Source organism: Myotis brandtii, unplaced genomic scaffold (genome assembly GCF_000412655.1).
Source record: "Myotis brandtii unplaced genomic scaffold, ASM41265v1 scaffold303, whole genome shotgun sequence".
Classification (NCBI taxonomy): Eukaryota; Metazoa; Chordata; class Mammalia; order Chiroptera; family Vespertilionidae; genus Myotis; species Myotis brandtii.
The window spans coordinates 2,677,339-2,694,313 of NW_005361573.1; the positions used below are offsets into that span (position 1 = coordinate 2,677,339).

The 16,975-nt window shown below is 41.0% G+C and overlaps 1 protein-coding gene across 4 annotated transcripts in view; it reads right to left on the bottom strand.

Moving 5' to 3' along the window:
* The window catches only part of PITPNB (phosphatidylinositol transfer protein, beta), a 59,240-nt gene that overhangs the window by 24,751 nt on the left and 17,514 nt on the right, over nt 1–16,975 (bottom strand). For all 4 annotated transcript variants that reach the window (XM_014542486.1, XM_005869715.2, XM_014542483.1 and 1 more), the window contains exons 4-7: nt 16,880–16,971; nt 16,128–16,135; nt 15,564–15,638; nt 14,347–14,430 (exon numbers count right to left, since the gene is read on the bottom strand). In XM_014542486.1, the coding sequence (XP_014397972.1) occupies nt 14,347–14,430; nt 15,564–15,638; nt 16,128–16,135; nt 16,880–16,971 (259 nt within the window). The remainder of the gene's footprint in view (nt 1–14,346; nt 14,431–15,563; nt 15,639–16,127; nt 16,136–16,879; nt 16,972–16,975) is intronic.

Sequence of the window (16,975 nt, forward strand, 5' to 3'; positions counted from 1 at the left end):
TGCATTGCGTTTAAAATTTTTTATGATCAAATTTTAATTATCTGTAGAATGCCTAGAGGCCTGGCCAGGATAAGGGCTTAGTAAAACCATCATTATCAAGTTAGGTGTGATGTCCCTAGACACTGCTCGCTCCACTAATACCAGTGCCTGAACCACAGAAAACACACTGGTATCAGCATTAGGTAGATTCGGATGAGTGTTAACACAACTCCATTTAATTGAAAACTCTTATTTAAGTAAAAAAGGAGGCAAGAAAGTCAAGACACCCTTTGGAGAACACATAAAATATGGAAAATAAATGGATTCCCGAGTCTCCAAGCTGGAGCCACAGAATACATTCATTCAATTCTTATAAATACCTGTTTTCTGTCACTGGAATACAAAAGTTGTGCTGCCTCTTGGGTACGCATCTGTTACTCACTACAGCTCTCAATAGAAACCCTCAACAGAAACCAGATTCATTTTGAAGACAAAGAATATGAGTTTTATGAATCTTTAAGCATAGTGGCTGTCCCCCAAAACACAAGTGCAAATTCTGTGCTGAGCCAACCTAAATATCCGTGAGTCCAGATTTAACTCATGATTATGAACCGGGAAGTGAGTAGAAGGTGAAGGGCAGGCTGGTAGGAGTGTCTTGACAGCTTGTGGAAAAATCAAAATAAACTCCAGACACTAGAAACTGCCTACAGAACCATGAATGGGTTCCCCCAGGTGAGGCTAAATGTAAACAGGGAAAAGTGTGCCCAAACACACCATTAGCAATTCCTGGACATCTGCTTATTAAAGAGCACCCCCTCAGCCACCCTCTCGCCCTCCCTCCCCAAAGAGGAACAATTCCACAGGGTCAACATAAAACTTGAGAGAGATATTAGGATCCTGCAGCCTGCCATAAAGTGCTTTCCTTGAGCACAGCATGATTAATTAGGTGTCTATTCAAATAGCTCCAAGATAATCACTAAGTTTAAAATGCACAGGTACTGCCACTCAATTTAGCCAAGCTTATTTCCTCTAATCACATCCGAAAAGTAAAGGCCAGGGTGGGAGAAAGACTAAATTAAATTCGAAGGTAAATAGCAAACATCACTTATTAGCACTGCCCTGCATTTTTCAGTATTGCGGCACATAGAAAACAAGGGATTCCTGGATCCTATCACCACTGACCCTAGTGCATAACTAACTGGAGTTGACAAAATGCAAGCCAGACCCCAAAGGGGAAGCCTATTAATAAAAAATATTTGCATTACATTTTGCAATAGCAAGTAACAGCGGTGTTAAGAGAAATAACATTTACTAACTTGTTTAAGAAACTCATTTGAACAGTTATTTTCAAATAAGCAGCTTTCTTTTCTATTTTTAATTACATCTCCCCAGTGACTCCTCACCGATTCAGGTTCCCACAGAGTGCCATTAATATAGTATAAGTAAATCTCATTAATTCAGGTCCTACCACCTTGGAATACATAATAATTTGGACAGGGGCTGGACTGAAGTTTATCTTTGCATGATCTATGAAAAAAGGATTTGCTACACAAATTAATAGAGTAACAAGATCTCAGGAGGGCTGTTTAAACAGTTCAGAAGTGTTTTAGAGCAATTCAGAAGCATTCATTTGCATATAATTATTATGCTAATTACAAATCATTCTTATCTATTCATTAAAGCAGATTCCCAAAGGACCACTAATTGTCAATAACTTGTTGGCCTAGTTTCTGTTACTGAATGTACCTCAGAGGAACAAAACTGCATTAAAAAATATTCTCTAATTCAGCCCTCTCATTAATCCTCACTGGCTTTCCACCAATGAATCCTAAAAGCTGAATTCTAAACTGCATTGAGAACTGAGAAATACAATCAAACCTACACACCCGAACAGAACACTTTTTTGTAGTGTTTCTAATCTCACGGAGACCCTGCATAGAGACCTGGGGTGGGGTGGAGTGTGGAGGGGGGTTAGCATGGTAGACAGGGCAGGGGGGGCAGAAGCTGTCAACAGAGCTCTATGCTAAAAGGTGGCCACAGCCTAGAGCACAGCTAGGCTAGAGCGCAGCCAGGCCAATCGCCTACCTCTTCCATTCTTTCTCATTTTATCCATATCACAGCCAGAGACCACCAACACTGTCATGTTTATCAAAGCAGATCTTCAAAGCCTTTGGAGGTTTACAAATTAATAGAGAGAGAAAGATATCGGGATTTCACCTACAAAAAGAGGTTACAACCAAAAGTCATATTCCACAACCGAGCAGGAAAACCAAATAGTTGATGGGCAGATGAAGCAAAAGGGAGAAAGTCCTTGAAGGATAGGAAAGGGGCTCCTGGAAAGCCTGAGGCCGGTGGGCTGCTCTTCAGGGTAGGTGGGGCTACTGGTCGGGACAAGGCTGTGTTTTATGCAAAAATATTCAATATTTATTACTGTAACACTATACTTATTATTACTATATATTTATATACTTATTATAGCACTTAAAAATGAAGGTAAACTCTCAACTCCAATGAAATAAGTTTTAACATATTAACAAGTCAATTTTGCTAAAGGAGCTTATTAAACATTATTTATTTTAGCCCTAGATGGTTTGGCTCAGTGGATAGAGCATTGGCCTGTGGACTCAAGGGTCCTGGGTTCAATTCCGGCCAAGGGCACATGCCCGGGTTTCGGGCTCAATCCCCAGTAGGGGGCATGCAGGAAGCAGCAATCATGATTCTCTCTCATCATTATCTATATTTCTCTCTCCATCGCCCTTCCTCTCTGAAATCAATAAAAATATATTAAAAAAAGAAACAAAACAAAACATTATTTATTTTAAAATTAAATCGCATATGCCTGAAAATTTTAATATGTTTAAGAAAATCTTATTTAACACAAAAATGCATTTATTTCCTTAAATAAAAGTAGATTGTAGAACATATTACAACAAATTCCTTAAACTAAAATCGGGGGGAGGGGTGTCCTATTTAAAATTCACAGGGTGAGCCCTCCCAGTAAAATGTCCATGTTGGTTCATTATCTGGCCTTCAGACAAAGAAGCTCCCAAGTTCCAGGATCCCATGTAACCCAGAGCACTCATTTAACAAACATCAAGTAGGATATAATTGCAGGGGGGGAGAAGGGAGGGGAATTAAACATAATTTTTTTTTCCCCCAGCAAGAACAGAATCCAGTAAGAAGCATCATTCTTGCTACTATTTTTGGAGAACTTACTTCAGAAGAGCCAGGACTCAAACGCTGTTCTCTCGACACCCAGGCTAACCACAATACTTTACTGCAAAAATGTGATGTAATTTACAGTTTATCATTGATAAGACTCCAGTACCTGAAGGGATCCCAGCCCAGAGAGCCTTGCCTAGGGAAGAGTTTACACGGTTGAAAAAGTGAGTTCTTTCTAAAAGTGAATTATAAGGAATTCACTTTAAGGAGCCGTTTACGTGAATTTCTTTAAAAATATCTGCCATTAGCTGCTCACAAAAAAAAACATTTTCTAACTCTTACCAGAAAATGTCCCCCCAGCCAGGAACTGGAGCAACTCTACTAAACAGCCAACCACTTCCACCACCCTCCCTACTGTTCTACTTAAGTTAATAATGGGTTCAAGGTCCTAGTGAAAAGGTACTTTGTGCAAAATATACTCATACATACAGATTTTTAAGAGAAATTTATAAATCCTTGCTCAGACTTAAGCAAGCATGAAATAAGCAATATGTTATTACCCCACAAGAGGGCACTGCTATCCAACTATGTCTTCAAATATATGCGAGATTCTCTAACTCCACTACTGGATGCAAATACTGTAAGTATTCTCAAAGTACTTGACCATGTAAGGCAGCAGATATGGGAAACATTTTTACATTTCTTTTTTTTTTTTAAAGATGCTAACATTTATTTATATCTTCTTTGAGGATGGGGGGAAAACCTCTATAACTACTACATAAAGGATCCTGACAATGGTTTGCTTCACATCATAGCAAAGGCAAATGTGCAGAGCATTTGACGAGTGACAATTTCTTAAGCAAAAGCAAAATCTCTGCTACCTCAAAAACTTGTATTTGAGTTTTGTTTTTCCCCCGAATTCAAGGAGGCTCCTATTACAAGTTAGGAGCTGGTTCACAATTCACACTTTAATAAAGTTACACACACAAACTTTAATAAAAACAAAACAAAAAACTCTGGGGCTCTCACACATACACCAGAGACAAGTTACAAGCTTTTAAGATAGAAATGGATGCCTAGGTTCATCTTAATGGCAAAAGGAAGAGGTGCTCCACTGGATGGAGTGTCTGCTCACGCCACAGAGCACTGAAGAAGCATTTGGCAACCGCGGGCTCTCCTCGGGCTTGCTGGGTCTGAGCCACAGACTTAATAAACAAAAGCTCTTTTCAGGGCGAAAGCCTGGGTAGCCACTGCACAGCTCCGAGAAGCAGAAAGCCCTTCTTAGGAAGTAAAAGGCAGCAGTTGGAACAAAAGTAACATCTAAAATGCAGCAGCATTCTGAAAGCTCTGAGAGAGAACAAACTAGACCATTTAAGGTTATCATTTACCAAAGGTTAATTTGAAAGACCTATTAGGTTCACCCATTAAAACAAGGTCATTTTCATAGCTCAAAAGCTGACAAATATTAACAATTTCACATAGTCTGATCTAATATTTAACTTTTTCCAGCCAGATTTCATCATGCTTTTAATTTTAAAGGGAGAAAAAAGCTAATCGTATAAAGATGATTTAGAAAGCATATTTAGAAAGCACACATTTCTTTAAAATTATGAAGTTATTTCTAAAGGCACTGCAGTCAAGCATATGTTGTCAAGACTATCTACTCAAATGCATAACATCTGGGCATTGCCTCACAGAATGATCAAAAGAAAAGATATTCTGAATCCTTCCTAGAGCACAGAAAACAAGCACTGCATGAAGGTGTGACCATGACTGGCATGCCTAAAAAACTAAACCCAGTTTCATCAGCTTTCCGAGGCTGACATCTGGGGAAAAGTATCTTTAAAATGAGCAATAACTTTAAAACAATACGCACTCATGATTTACAATTAAAAAGTGTCAAATTTTTCAGCTCTCAAATAATGGAATGGCAGTTCAAAATGAAAACAGCTAAATGAATGAATAGGTATCTTATGTGCTCACTTTCAGAAAATCAGGTACTACTTCTAATATACAAAAAATGTACACACACTTCAACAGCTGATAGCTCAACTTTGAAAATGAAATGTATTTTAATAAACACTGCCTTTATAATAATTCAATGTGTGTGTATACATTTTTGGGGGATGCCCTATTATTTCTGCTCTCAACTAAAATGGGACATTGTTCTCTCTACCAAAACATACTCACCAAACAAGTGGATCATAATCAAAGAACAAATGGTCAAGGCCAGAAATAAAAAGCACAAACTATAAAAGCCAATTCATTTCCTTTGACATCACAATCCTTAAAAAGGTGATTGTGACACTTCCACAAGTAGCTATGATACCACTGTAATTAACCTAGTTATTAATAATAGGAAAGGAGCAAAGGGAAGGCCAGATATTGTAGGCATGTCATCTGGGCAGCTCCGCCAGAAAGCTACAACTTTACATTCTCCAGGGTTCCAACAAAAGGGAGATAGAGGCATGCCCAGTAAAGTTGGGGTGACATATGGAAGGTGCTTGCTGTCAATCACACCTGAGAACAAAGGGTGCGGAATTAGAGACATTTAATCCCCTAAACCAGCCGTTCTCAACCTGTGGGTTGCGACCCTTTTGGGGGTCGAACGACCCTTTCACAGGGGTCGCCTAAGACCATTGGAAAACACATATATAATTACATATTGTTTTTGTGATTAATCACTATGCTTTAATTATGTTCAATTTGTAACAATGAAATTGGGGGTCACCACAACTTGAGGAACTGTATTAAAGGGTCGAGGCATTAGGAAGGTCGAGAACCACTGCGGCCTAAACAAAAGAGTTCCCTTTCTTGTGCTCTTACTGCACTTGGGACTTATGTGACTCTGGGCTTGGAGGGCTCCCTTGTGTTAACCTGCATCCCACACGCAACGGACTAATGGACTGCAACTAACCTGGCGATGAACTGGACCCAGCTGCAATATGGAACGGAAACTCTGGACACTGGCTCTCATCCGTCCGCAGGGGCCTCCGGAAATGCTTACTTATTCCAGCAGCATCCCAAGAACCCCACTCCCGCCCATAACAGATAGATGTGTAGCTTAGATGAACACACCAATCCTATTGTTGGCTTTTGCTATACAGTTACTATACCTAATAAAGTACAAGATTCCAAACGCCCAGCTCTAGTTAGCCTTTGAACACAGACTTCAGCTGCAGCCAGGAGCCAGCACGGACGGGCACTTATCAGCTGTGAGGGGAAAACCCTTCGGAGGAGAGGCACTCAGCACTCCTGTACTACATAAGCAACAGTTGGAACAGACCGACTCCCAAGTCACTTAGAAACACTTTAACTGTTCACTGATTAAGAATCTCCACTCTCTTCAGACAGATAGAATTATTCCTCTATCTGGAAAAACAGTTACCATACCGCCAAAGAGCAGATAGCAAGTTCCAATAAATGTTTGCTGAATGAACATGAGAGGATGCAGGAGTGGTGCTCCCTGGAAGTACCCACATGAAAAAACACTGCAGGGCCTCCAATCCTTTTGTTATAAGTGCACATATGCAAATTCCAATATATGCCACGGTTTAGCAGTTATGGGAAAAGGTGACCAAACCCACTGATGAAAACTGCTATTTGGGGGACTAGGGGAGATACATGGAAGAGCAGGCTTGTTTTAATTGAATGAAAAATGCTCTTAATCAACATACTGCAAAGGAAGGTGCATCATACGGAAAGACAAAAATGAAAAGCAGCCAGCAGCCTGCTTTGAGTCCTGACTCCCTTCCACTGGTTACGTGGCACAGGGAGTTACAGCACTTCCTGGGCTCAAAATCTGCGTAAAAATAAAGGTTGGGGTGAATGTTTTGGACCATGGCCTCCAACTGAGATTCCTTCTGTTTCCAAAATCCTAGAAGGATGCCCCTCTACAATCTTCACCATGAATAGTGTAGACCACATCCCAGCCCGAGCGTGCACAAGCACCACCTGGAGAGCTGGCGGGTGGGGGGTAAGGGGGGGCGGGGGTGAGAATTTGCATTTCTCACAAGCTGCCTGTGGGCTGACCTTGCTTAAATAGAAAGGGGCTCAAGCCTTTAGGTCTGAGTCCTTAGCCCCAGTGCTCCCCCACAGAGGGCATCAAGGCTCTGAAAAGAACCCTTTAACTTCCAAAGACCAATTGGCAGATCCAGTCCCAAACGGGGATTGCACTTGTACAGACCCTGCCTCGTGGCTATGGTGGGGGCAGAGGCTGAGCGAGCAGTACTGAATGAAGGTGATCCCAGGTCCTGGCAGGGAGGAAGAGATTTACCGGCAGCCCATCCTCTCACTTGGGAGTGCCTGTGTCTCTGGAAGAATCGATAAAAGAATTGTGACCAGTTGGTGGAGCCACACTTTGCTCCAGGAGCTCTTGCTTAAAAAGCTGCCCAGGAAAAGGGTTATGCTGGAAAGTGGTGGCACAAAGCAGTCCAGAGTCCAGCAGCAGTGACAACCCAAGGACCATAGGCCAGGGAGGGAAGGCTGGCCACGTAGAGCGGGCATCAGGGTGGCTTTTGTGGTCGAAGCCCACAGTGTGAGACACCCCCCTCCTCAGCACTCCCCCTTGCCCAGGGGGGCATTGGCAAATAGAGAGAGGGAGCGGAAAAAAGAATGGAGACTTCAGGTAAATATGACATGGCTATTATACTCATGAGCAGGTAGAAAGAAGGATGTGGGAGCAACAATTGGGGCGGAGGGGGTTAAAAAACAAAACAAAAGAAGGAAGTGGTTTGCCCTGACTGGTTTGGCTCAGTGGATAGAGCTTCGGCCTGCGGACTGAAGGGTCCCAGGTTCGATTCTGGTCAGGGGCATGTGCCTTGGTTGCAGGCATATCCCCAGTGTGGGGTGTGCAGGAGGCAGCTGTTTGATGTTTCTCTCTCAATGTTTCTAACTATCCCTCTCCCTTCCTCTCTGTAAAAAATCAGTAAAATATATTAAAACAAAAAAAAAGAAGGAAGAGGTTTAATATCTGAACTTTATCAAATTAAGAGCACAAGCTTGCTGAGTCATTAATAGGGCCTCTCAAGCTCTGCAGGGAAGTCCCCAGGAAGGACCCTGTCAATCACAGCACATCCTTCCTGTGACCCAGAAACAACATGGCACACGAGTTTCTAGCTTTTGTCTCTTCTTTCAGGAATACCATCTTCAGTGAAACAACGCTACAGTTACAAAGCTGGGCTACTCTTGGTTTTGAAATGTCCCACTTGGGAAAAACCTTTCATCATAAATTAGTACCTTCCAACATGCTGAAACATGAGGGGGAAAATCCATTCCCTCTTTAAACTTGCTGCTTTTAATATTAAATAGGTCTGTATTTTTAAACTAAGTCTCCCAAACAATTTAATACTTTCATATCATTAATATTTGCTTATTAATGACATTTAAAAAAATAGATATCAAGCTAGATCAATTTTTAACCTGTGGGCCTTACAAATTTGAATTAAACATTTCTGCCAAAAATAACCTTGGAAATTATAAGGTCACATATACGATACGGGGAAACATATACGATACAGGGAGGCTGATACAATCCTTTCTGGTTACACATAAATACCTAAAAATATGGTTCCAATTTCTTTCTTTTAAAAAAGAAAAAAAACCCTGCTCATTTTCTTTCAAATTACTTCCAAAAACGAAGGTCTCTCTGATGTTAATCGTGTGTACACTTCGGCTTACACTTTAAAGAGCCTTCCTCTCCTGGGAAGTGACTTTTGTATACAAATCATGGAAAGCTACTTAGACAAAGTGCTGGAGATGATTAAAAGGGGCCAGATTCACATTTATACCTTAGAAAAAAGCAGAAGCAGATGTCAACTGACTCATTTGTGTACATTTTGGAAATGAGTTGAAGATATGCATGTGCATTTCATCAGGACATTTAAAGAATTCGCGACTTTTTGTTGTGGTTATGTATTTATGGCAACTTTAGAAATTAAAAAAACTTTATATTCTGGTGTTCTGTGCTGGATACCTAGACTTCTATTACAATTGGATCTAAAACAACTTTTTAATCTGACAGAAAGATATATGCTCATTTAGAAAGGACAGAATTTTTAGAATTAAAGTACATCATTACTAGTACATACTTCACCATCTAGGATTGGTAAAAAGAGGACCTAAAGTAGAATTTTGTTCATTTAATATCTGAAGCAAAAAAAAACTTCAATTCCTTTAAACTTTTTTTTTTAACACCACAGAGGGGGGAAATCTGCAAATTCTCTTTGATCCACCCACCAAGCCTTTATTGAGAAGTCACTCCACATCAGGCTCAATAGTGAGCATCTTGCTAGGTCCTGGCAACACAGAGATGATGAGAACAGGACAGGCCAAGCCCCCAAAGGGTAGTCAATTTACCGAGGAAGTCTTTTCAGGAGTGATACCCGGGTTAGATTTGAAATGGGGAGAGGGTGGGAGCAAGGGGGTGTGTCCTGCTGGAACCGTGTGCTCTGTGGCTGCTTCAATGCCAAGCAGGAGCCTTCCTTCTTAAAGGAATTAGCATCTTAACACTTCACTACAACGCGTCTTTCCCCTGAAACAGGGAATCTGTTTTGTTTGGTGGCCAAAAGAAATTGGGTAGGAACATTTATGCAGCAATCCCAGATTGCTTGCTTAGCTTGTTTCATTAGGCAATGATGTATCTTCTAGAAAATTCCAGAGACTAGAGGCTATACTAATATACCACACTTTCTACAGTATATATACCCCACATTCAAAGGCTGTTAAATCACGTTGTTTACCCATACCTTCAGAAAAAAAATCACTTTTACTGTCATGGTAAACAACCTGCTTCCCTATTTATAATGGTCTGGCCCTCTAGCAACTTCAGCGTGAAATTATAGCTAATTTGCCCTCAAACGTCAGGTGGTCATAATAATCTGGCCACTCAGTGTAAGTCATCCACAAAAGACCCTAAATAAATCATATATTTACATACATTTGATTTCTCTAGCATATTCCTCTGTAACCCTGGGTCACACTGACAGATTTTTACAATAAATCCTATTCCTAGAGTTATTGTGATCATGTTTCCCATTCAATTATGTAAACATGTCAAAGCATCTCCCCAAGTATTCAGTTACACCGCGGGCTAATCACATCCCTTCCGTGCATGGTGAAGTACAGTTCATAAGCACAACCAAAAAAACAAAACAAAAAAAACAGCCAGTCTATGACAGAGTGGTATACAAGCTGCCTGACACCAGCAACCCAGCAGAGAGTTAAACCCTAAAAGTAATCAACAGTCACTCTGAATTAAAATATTTAGGGCTGTTTGTATTAAATCCATCTGCAGTGACAGAAAATCCCCACCAGGTGGAGGTAAAAGATCCAAGCTTCACTTCCAACTTCTTGGTTTCTTGACCTCCCAACTATTTCACCTTTGTCCTGATTTCAAAGGAGACTTGATTACTTGTCTTCTCAAAATTACTAATTACCCGTTTGTATTTCTTTTAAAGCAAGTAATAAGAAGGGGGAAAATGAGCTTAAGAAGTTTTTAGAAAAATTAGCTCATTCAAGACAAATTAGAGTTCATCGTAAACAAAATGAAAATCAATGAACTAAGTCATTCTGAGACTAAAATCTCCAGGAGTTAAGGTGTCGTCATCTGAACTTTGAGATCACCACACCTTCAGAAGACCTTCCTATAGAAATTCCACCGTGTTGGCCTATTCATAGTAACAAAGCTCCCAATTCTAGTGTCACTTAAATTCTTCAAGAGCAACTTTTAGGCACTAAGTAATCACTGTTGGTATGGCAGACATACCTTAATATGCTTCCACACCCACAGATCATTTGCTCTTTTCTCTGAAATCCTGCAGAACTTTGGACCAAGCATAAGCCTGTGCCATTTGTGAACTATGTCACTGCACTGGACTTGTGTCGCGGGATTGTAAGCCTCCTGAGGGCGCTATATTTGTCGTGGATAGCTACAGCAGGGCTATTCCGGCAGCACAGACTGCGCAGCCACTAAATACCATTTTAGAATTTGCAAATATGATCTGGAAGCTTCCTTTTCCCCAACAGCTTGGACTAGAATTTTCAAGGAACATAAAAAAGGCAGAATCAAATGAACAAATTAACTCAACAGAAAACCAAACCAGATCTGGTAAAATGAAAGGATGCCCAGGTGACCCAGGTATTTGCCATAGAGGCTAATCCTAAAACAAACATTAACTAGACAAGGCCAAGCAGACGGGGTGGAACTGGAAGGGAGAGTCGGGGCAACTATCTTGTGCCAGCAGAGTGAACAAATGAGAATGCGTGGTAGAAAAGGGCAGACCTGCTTGCCCGGCCCACTAGGCTCTTGCCCACTTCCTTGCTGGAATGTTGCTGGAACAGGTGCCAGGCCCTACAGCTCTCCCCCCACCACACCTACCCACCTCAGCCTTCACACACCCCCGGTAGCTCAATGCTCTGCTCCTCACCCCTAGGCTTTAAAACTGTCAAGGACACCCTTGCCTCCCACCACAGAGTCCCCTTCTCCTTTTACAGCTGAAAATGTTTATGTGCGGGTTCTTATTTTATTGTCAACAAGTCTGAGAATTTCCTAGATGACATCAGTTGTGCTTTTAGTGTCCACAACTAAGAAAACACACAAACCAGAAGCTGCTGTGACACAATGTTCACGGCAGCCCTCTTCACAGCAGCCAAAGATGGAAACAACCCAATGTTCACCCGCGGATCAATGGATAAACAAAATGTGGTCTATCTGCACACCAAACCATTATTCAGCCACAGAGAGGAATGAAGCAATGTAATGGCACAGGCAACAACGTGGACGGACCTTGAAAACATGAGGCTAAAGTAACAAAAGCCGGACAGAGAAGGCCACATACTGTTATGACTCCATTGACATGAAATATCCAGAACAGGTAAATCCAGAAAAGAGAAGAGGTTAGTGGTAGCTGAAAGTGAGTTGAGGGGAGAGGGAAGGAGAGAGTGACTATGGGTCCAGGGTGTCCATTTGGGATGAAGAAAATGTTCCAGAACTGGATGGTGGTGATGGTTGTACAATACTGTGACTGTACTAAATGCCACAGAACTATACATTTTAAAATGGTTAAAATGGTAAATTTTGTTATGTGTATTTTATCATAATAAAAAAGGTACTGTGAATCCAACACAATTTTTAAAAAAGTATATCTTACTAATTTCTAAAATGTAACTTGGAAAATAGGAAGTATGGACAATGAAAAACAAAATCACACAGACATATGTGAACACTTATTCACTCCCCAGACAATGCTTGGTGTGAACATAGATTCTCAGAACTTCTGGGCACCTGCAGCTAATAATAATGGCAAAATGGCCAGCCGTTATTGAACTAGACACTGCTCCAAGTACTCACATTTAGTCCTGTGAGGTAATGAGCCCCATTTTCCACAAGCTAAAACAGGCACCCAAGATGGGAGAGCCAGCAGGTAGCACAACCTCAGAATTTGAATCTGAAGCTGATCTAGTTTCAGAATGTATATTCTTAGTCACAGCTCCATGGACTCACAATGCAGACCCTCCCCATTTGGGCCCCATCCATTCTCTCTTTCACTGTCTATCTACCCACAGAGAGCCACCTGCTCAGCCTTTGCATGTGCAGTGCCTTGCAGCTAAAGCACCCTCTCAGGTGTGTTGTCATGCATGTGAGGCCAGCGCTGCCTTCTTTTCTCTCTGAAGGTTAAGCTGGGGTAGAAGGAATGGGACTGAGGGCTCTACAGCTCTTCATAATCCACCTTCACTGTTCTTACAAGTTCCACGGGTGCCTATAAACAGTGACTAAAAGCGCACTTTAGCCTGAGAACAAGGACAAAGAACTACTCTTATTCCCTCAGCAAAACCAGAGCTGTCTTGTGCTCTGCTGAAGAACAACATGGAATGCAAACCTAGGAGCCACAACATCAGATCATTTTGTTTGGCCAGCACAGCTTTTTCAAACTGACAATACAACCTGAATGACTTCCCCGGCCACCCAACCCCAGGGCCATACTGCTGCTTGGTATTATCTAGTGACCTGCTGCTCCAGGCCTGTGAGCTGTCCTGACCTAGCCATTAACTGACTCACTCATTACTCACTCCCAATGATTGCTCTTCCTATCACCAGGAAATCATGGCTGGAAACGATACTAAGAGAAATAAAAGGGCAAAACAAACCCTGTTTTCCATAGAACATACATTTTACTTCTGAGGATAAAAAAAAGCCTTCTATCATTTGAAAGGCAGAAATAGCCCTAAAATTGAAATAACTTCAAATCATAGTACAACTAAAATATAAAATCTGCCATGACGAAGATCCCACTTCTAACCAGGGAGGGGCCCTAGCTGAACAGGACCCAGCCTAGCAGAGGCTCACCGCTGGCAGTCCGAGCCCCAGTGATTTCTGAGAAAAGGACAGGGGTCTTTGTTTCAGGAGGTTTATATTTATATTTCAACAGCAATGTGAGACAGTTAGTTTTTGAGTTATTTCTGCTCAGCTTATAACAATGCTCAAGTTCAGGGAAGAAGCACGGAAAATGAAATGAAATGCTAACTGAAACGCTGCGTTTCATGACAAAATGAGGTGTCACTCTTATTTCAAAGCTTTAGCTCTCTCTCGACTAGCAAGAAGGTTGTCTTAACATGTAAAAATCCACAGCTGTTCACTGCAATACCAAAGCAGCACGCAGTATAGTATAAGTAGTGAGTTAATATTGCACATGTGGCAAAGTAATACCAGGGCCTTAATTTGCAGGGGAGAGTTGTACAGGGGGTGGTTGTGAAATAAAGGTTTTAATACTCTTGAGAACAAGTGTTCTTATTAAGTCAAAAGCCTGAAGTGCAAATATTTACATCTAGTAAGAATCAAAATAGAAAGCTACACAACTGTTAAACTGAGATGTTCTACCATCAACCATTTCTCACAAATGACAATGTTAGGGTAACCCGAATTACTGAAAATTTGTATGTAAATTGAATTTTTGCTTTCTTGATTTTTTGTAAAATACTGTCACTTCCTCCCACCCCCCATGAAAACAAATCTCTGTATATCTCAGATACACTGAGATTTCTTAAAGGGATCACTTGTGCAAAGGTGAAATCCCCACAAAAAAACAATCACCTTCTCTCCTACTCTCTGATCTTTCTGATGTAAAAATGTAGGCCATACAAGAAATAAATAAAAGAATTCTTAGATGTAAGAGGCAACAGGTTAAAATGTCACTGAGTAGTACTTACTGCTGGTTCAACTTGACTTCGATCTGCAATATCTATGTGGACAATTTCAACAGTTTTCCACGTGTTCGGATCTAAACCGTGAACCTAAAATTACAAAGAGAAATTAAACAAAACAAATTGTAGACTATTCTTGCTAGGCAAAACTATTATACTTACATATAAAATCTTTATCTTGAGTCTCTCAGAGTACATTATAAGGGGGAGGGGGTATCTAAATTGCTACATAATTAAATTAGCCATCCGAAGTCTTGAAGGATCTAGAAATCTTTTATTATCCCTTGAAACCCCCAAAATAAGGGTGGGGGCGTGTAAGGATGCTGCCAAATTAACAGAAATCTGTCACAATATTTTCTGGTAGTCCTTAGAAATTATTTAGTTAACAAAATGTACCTGACCCATGTTTAACTCAAACAATACATGACAAAGTCCTTTTAACCTCCAAATTCCAGATAAACATAAAGTGACATTATAATTAAGATTTCAAAAAGCTGCACTGTATGGTCTGAAACTCCCCTGACGTTGATTATCCGAAAGCTATTCAGTTTCAGTATGATGTTAACTCCTGTATACTTCATGTTGTTCAATCTATTTCTGAAACTCCATCTATGAACCAATTAAGAATTGTTTAAAAACTGCCAAAGATATAGCCATTTGAAAGCTGAAAGCAGATTAAGTCATACACAGACTAAAAATATCAAATCACCTCATTTATTTTAGAGATGAATGTGTACCAACTTGTAAAAATCCGGAACTCGTCAACATTATTATAAATTATCCAAAGTACCTTCTCCTTCCTAGGCCATTTCTCTGACATCAACCCATATCCCAAGCAAAGTGGAATGGAGATGGAAATTAAAGCCATCATTTTTGCAATGGAGAGCAGCTCTGGCAAATACACAGAGATGAAAGGATAAAAGAAATCTGAAATTTAGTGGCTAAGATTGGTTTGGGGATTATCTGTGAATTTCGTTTAACTGTGCTTTCCCTGTCACAGAGAAGGAGTTGCTGATAAAAACAACAACCTCACTCAAGTCCACTCAAGGGAAGGAGAAAGGTCAGGAAAACCCATTTGTTTCCGGTTGTTTGCTTGCCTCCCTGTAATCTGACACACCCTGGGGTGGCCAGGTACTAGTATGATGCAGGTGTCATCACTCTGGTGATGACAAAATGGACTATAGTATTCTCATTTCAATGAAAAGTCCAGAGGTGAAACTTACATTTTCTAAGGTTCCCAAGTCTGGTTTGTGCCACGTTTCGATTTTAATGAAGAAATCATCTTTCATATATTCATTCTGCAGAAAACACAACAGTAAAATGACAGTGATCTCACACCAGCTCTTTGTGGAGCCTTCCCCAGCATAAGCATCCATGCCTTTGACTCTACAAGTCTGATCCTCAAGTGGTAAAGAATCATTCGCTATCTATTTTTATAAGCTTGTCAGGCAAACCAAATGCTACATGCTTCTAAATAATTTAAACAACCCTACTTGTCATGCGGCATACAGGGCTAATGTTAAAGAAGCGGTGAGATTTGGTGAGCAAATCTGGCCTTTGAAGGAAGCAGCAGAAGCAAAATAAAGTCAACAGGGAGACTTTGAGCTAAGGCTGGAGAGAGCCCATTAAACCTGGCAGCATGTGGTGGAGTACAGGTTGCTGGAAGAAGCACAGAGGAGGAACCATGCAGTGATGGGCAGTTTTAATAAAACAGGTGCAAATAAATTACTATGTAAAGCAAAGTCGAAAGATGACGAGTTTGCGACACAAAAAACAGTTTTACTCACCGTTACAACTGACGCGTCATGGACAGGTGGGCAATAAAAGGAGAACAATGTCAGAATATTAACCAGAGTCAAAACAATCTGTCACAATACTTAATGTCACAAGATCAAACTACATGAAAATAAGGTATTTACTAGTTTACATCCTCAAAGCACAGTTTCTGTACAAGTCACAGAGTAGCATACTTTAGATTCTGGAGTCAATAACCCAATTTTAAAACAATGGTAAAAAGAATAATGTCACAAAAGCAAAAACATCGTTTATAATACCAATTTAGCAAACAACAACAAACTTTTTCAGAAGCTGCCATATCCCTCACCTCTTATGTGGCAATATAAGTAAAATACTGTTAAAACCACACCAGGAGACACTCGTGAGTGTGGACGGCCTTTCTTTATAGTTTCTGCACAGGCATCCCTCAGAGATACTGCGGGTTCAGTTCCAAACCACCGCAACAAAGCTGGTGGAGGGTCTTGCCTTCACTGAGTACAGCGAAGCGCAATAAAACAAGGTATGCTTCTGTTCCTCCACTTGCTCAACCCTGGACCCTGTGCAGTCAGCAAGGACCTCGAGGTGCTGTCCTCTAGGAATGAGCCCAGGCCCCTCACAAAGCTCTGGCGGGAGGAGCCCAATGCAACCTCTCCTCTGCCAGTTAGTGCTATGACTACCCGAGGCCCCACAAAAGGCCTTGACTGGTGGCACCCATCTCAAAGCTGTCCTCCTGGGGGGCATGGCTGCTGGGAACCAGGCTTACTTGTTCTACAGTAGGGATATGCGTTCCAGGCTTTCTCGTGAAATACCAAGGAGCCCTCGGGAGCAATCAATCTCACGAATCCAGGAACTTTGCTGT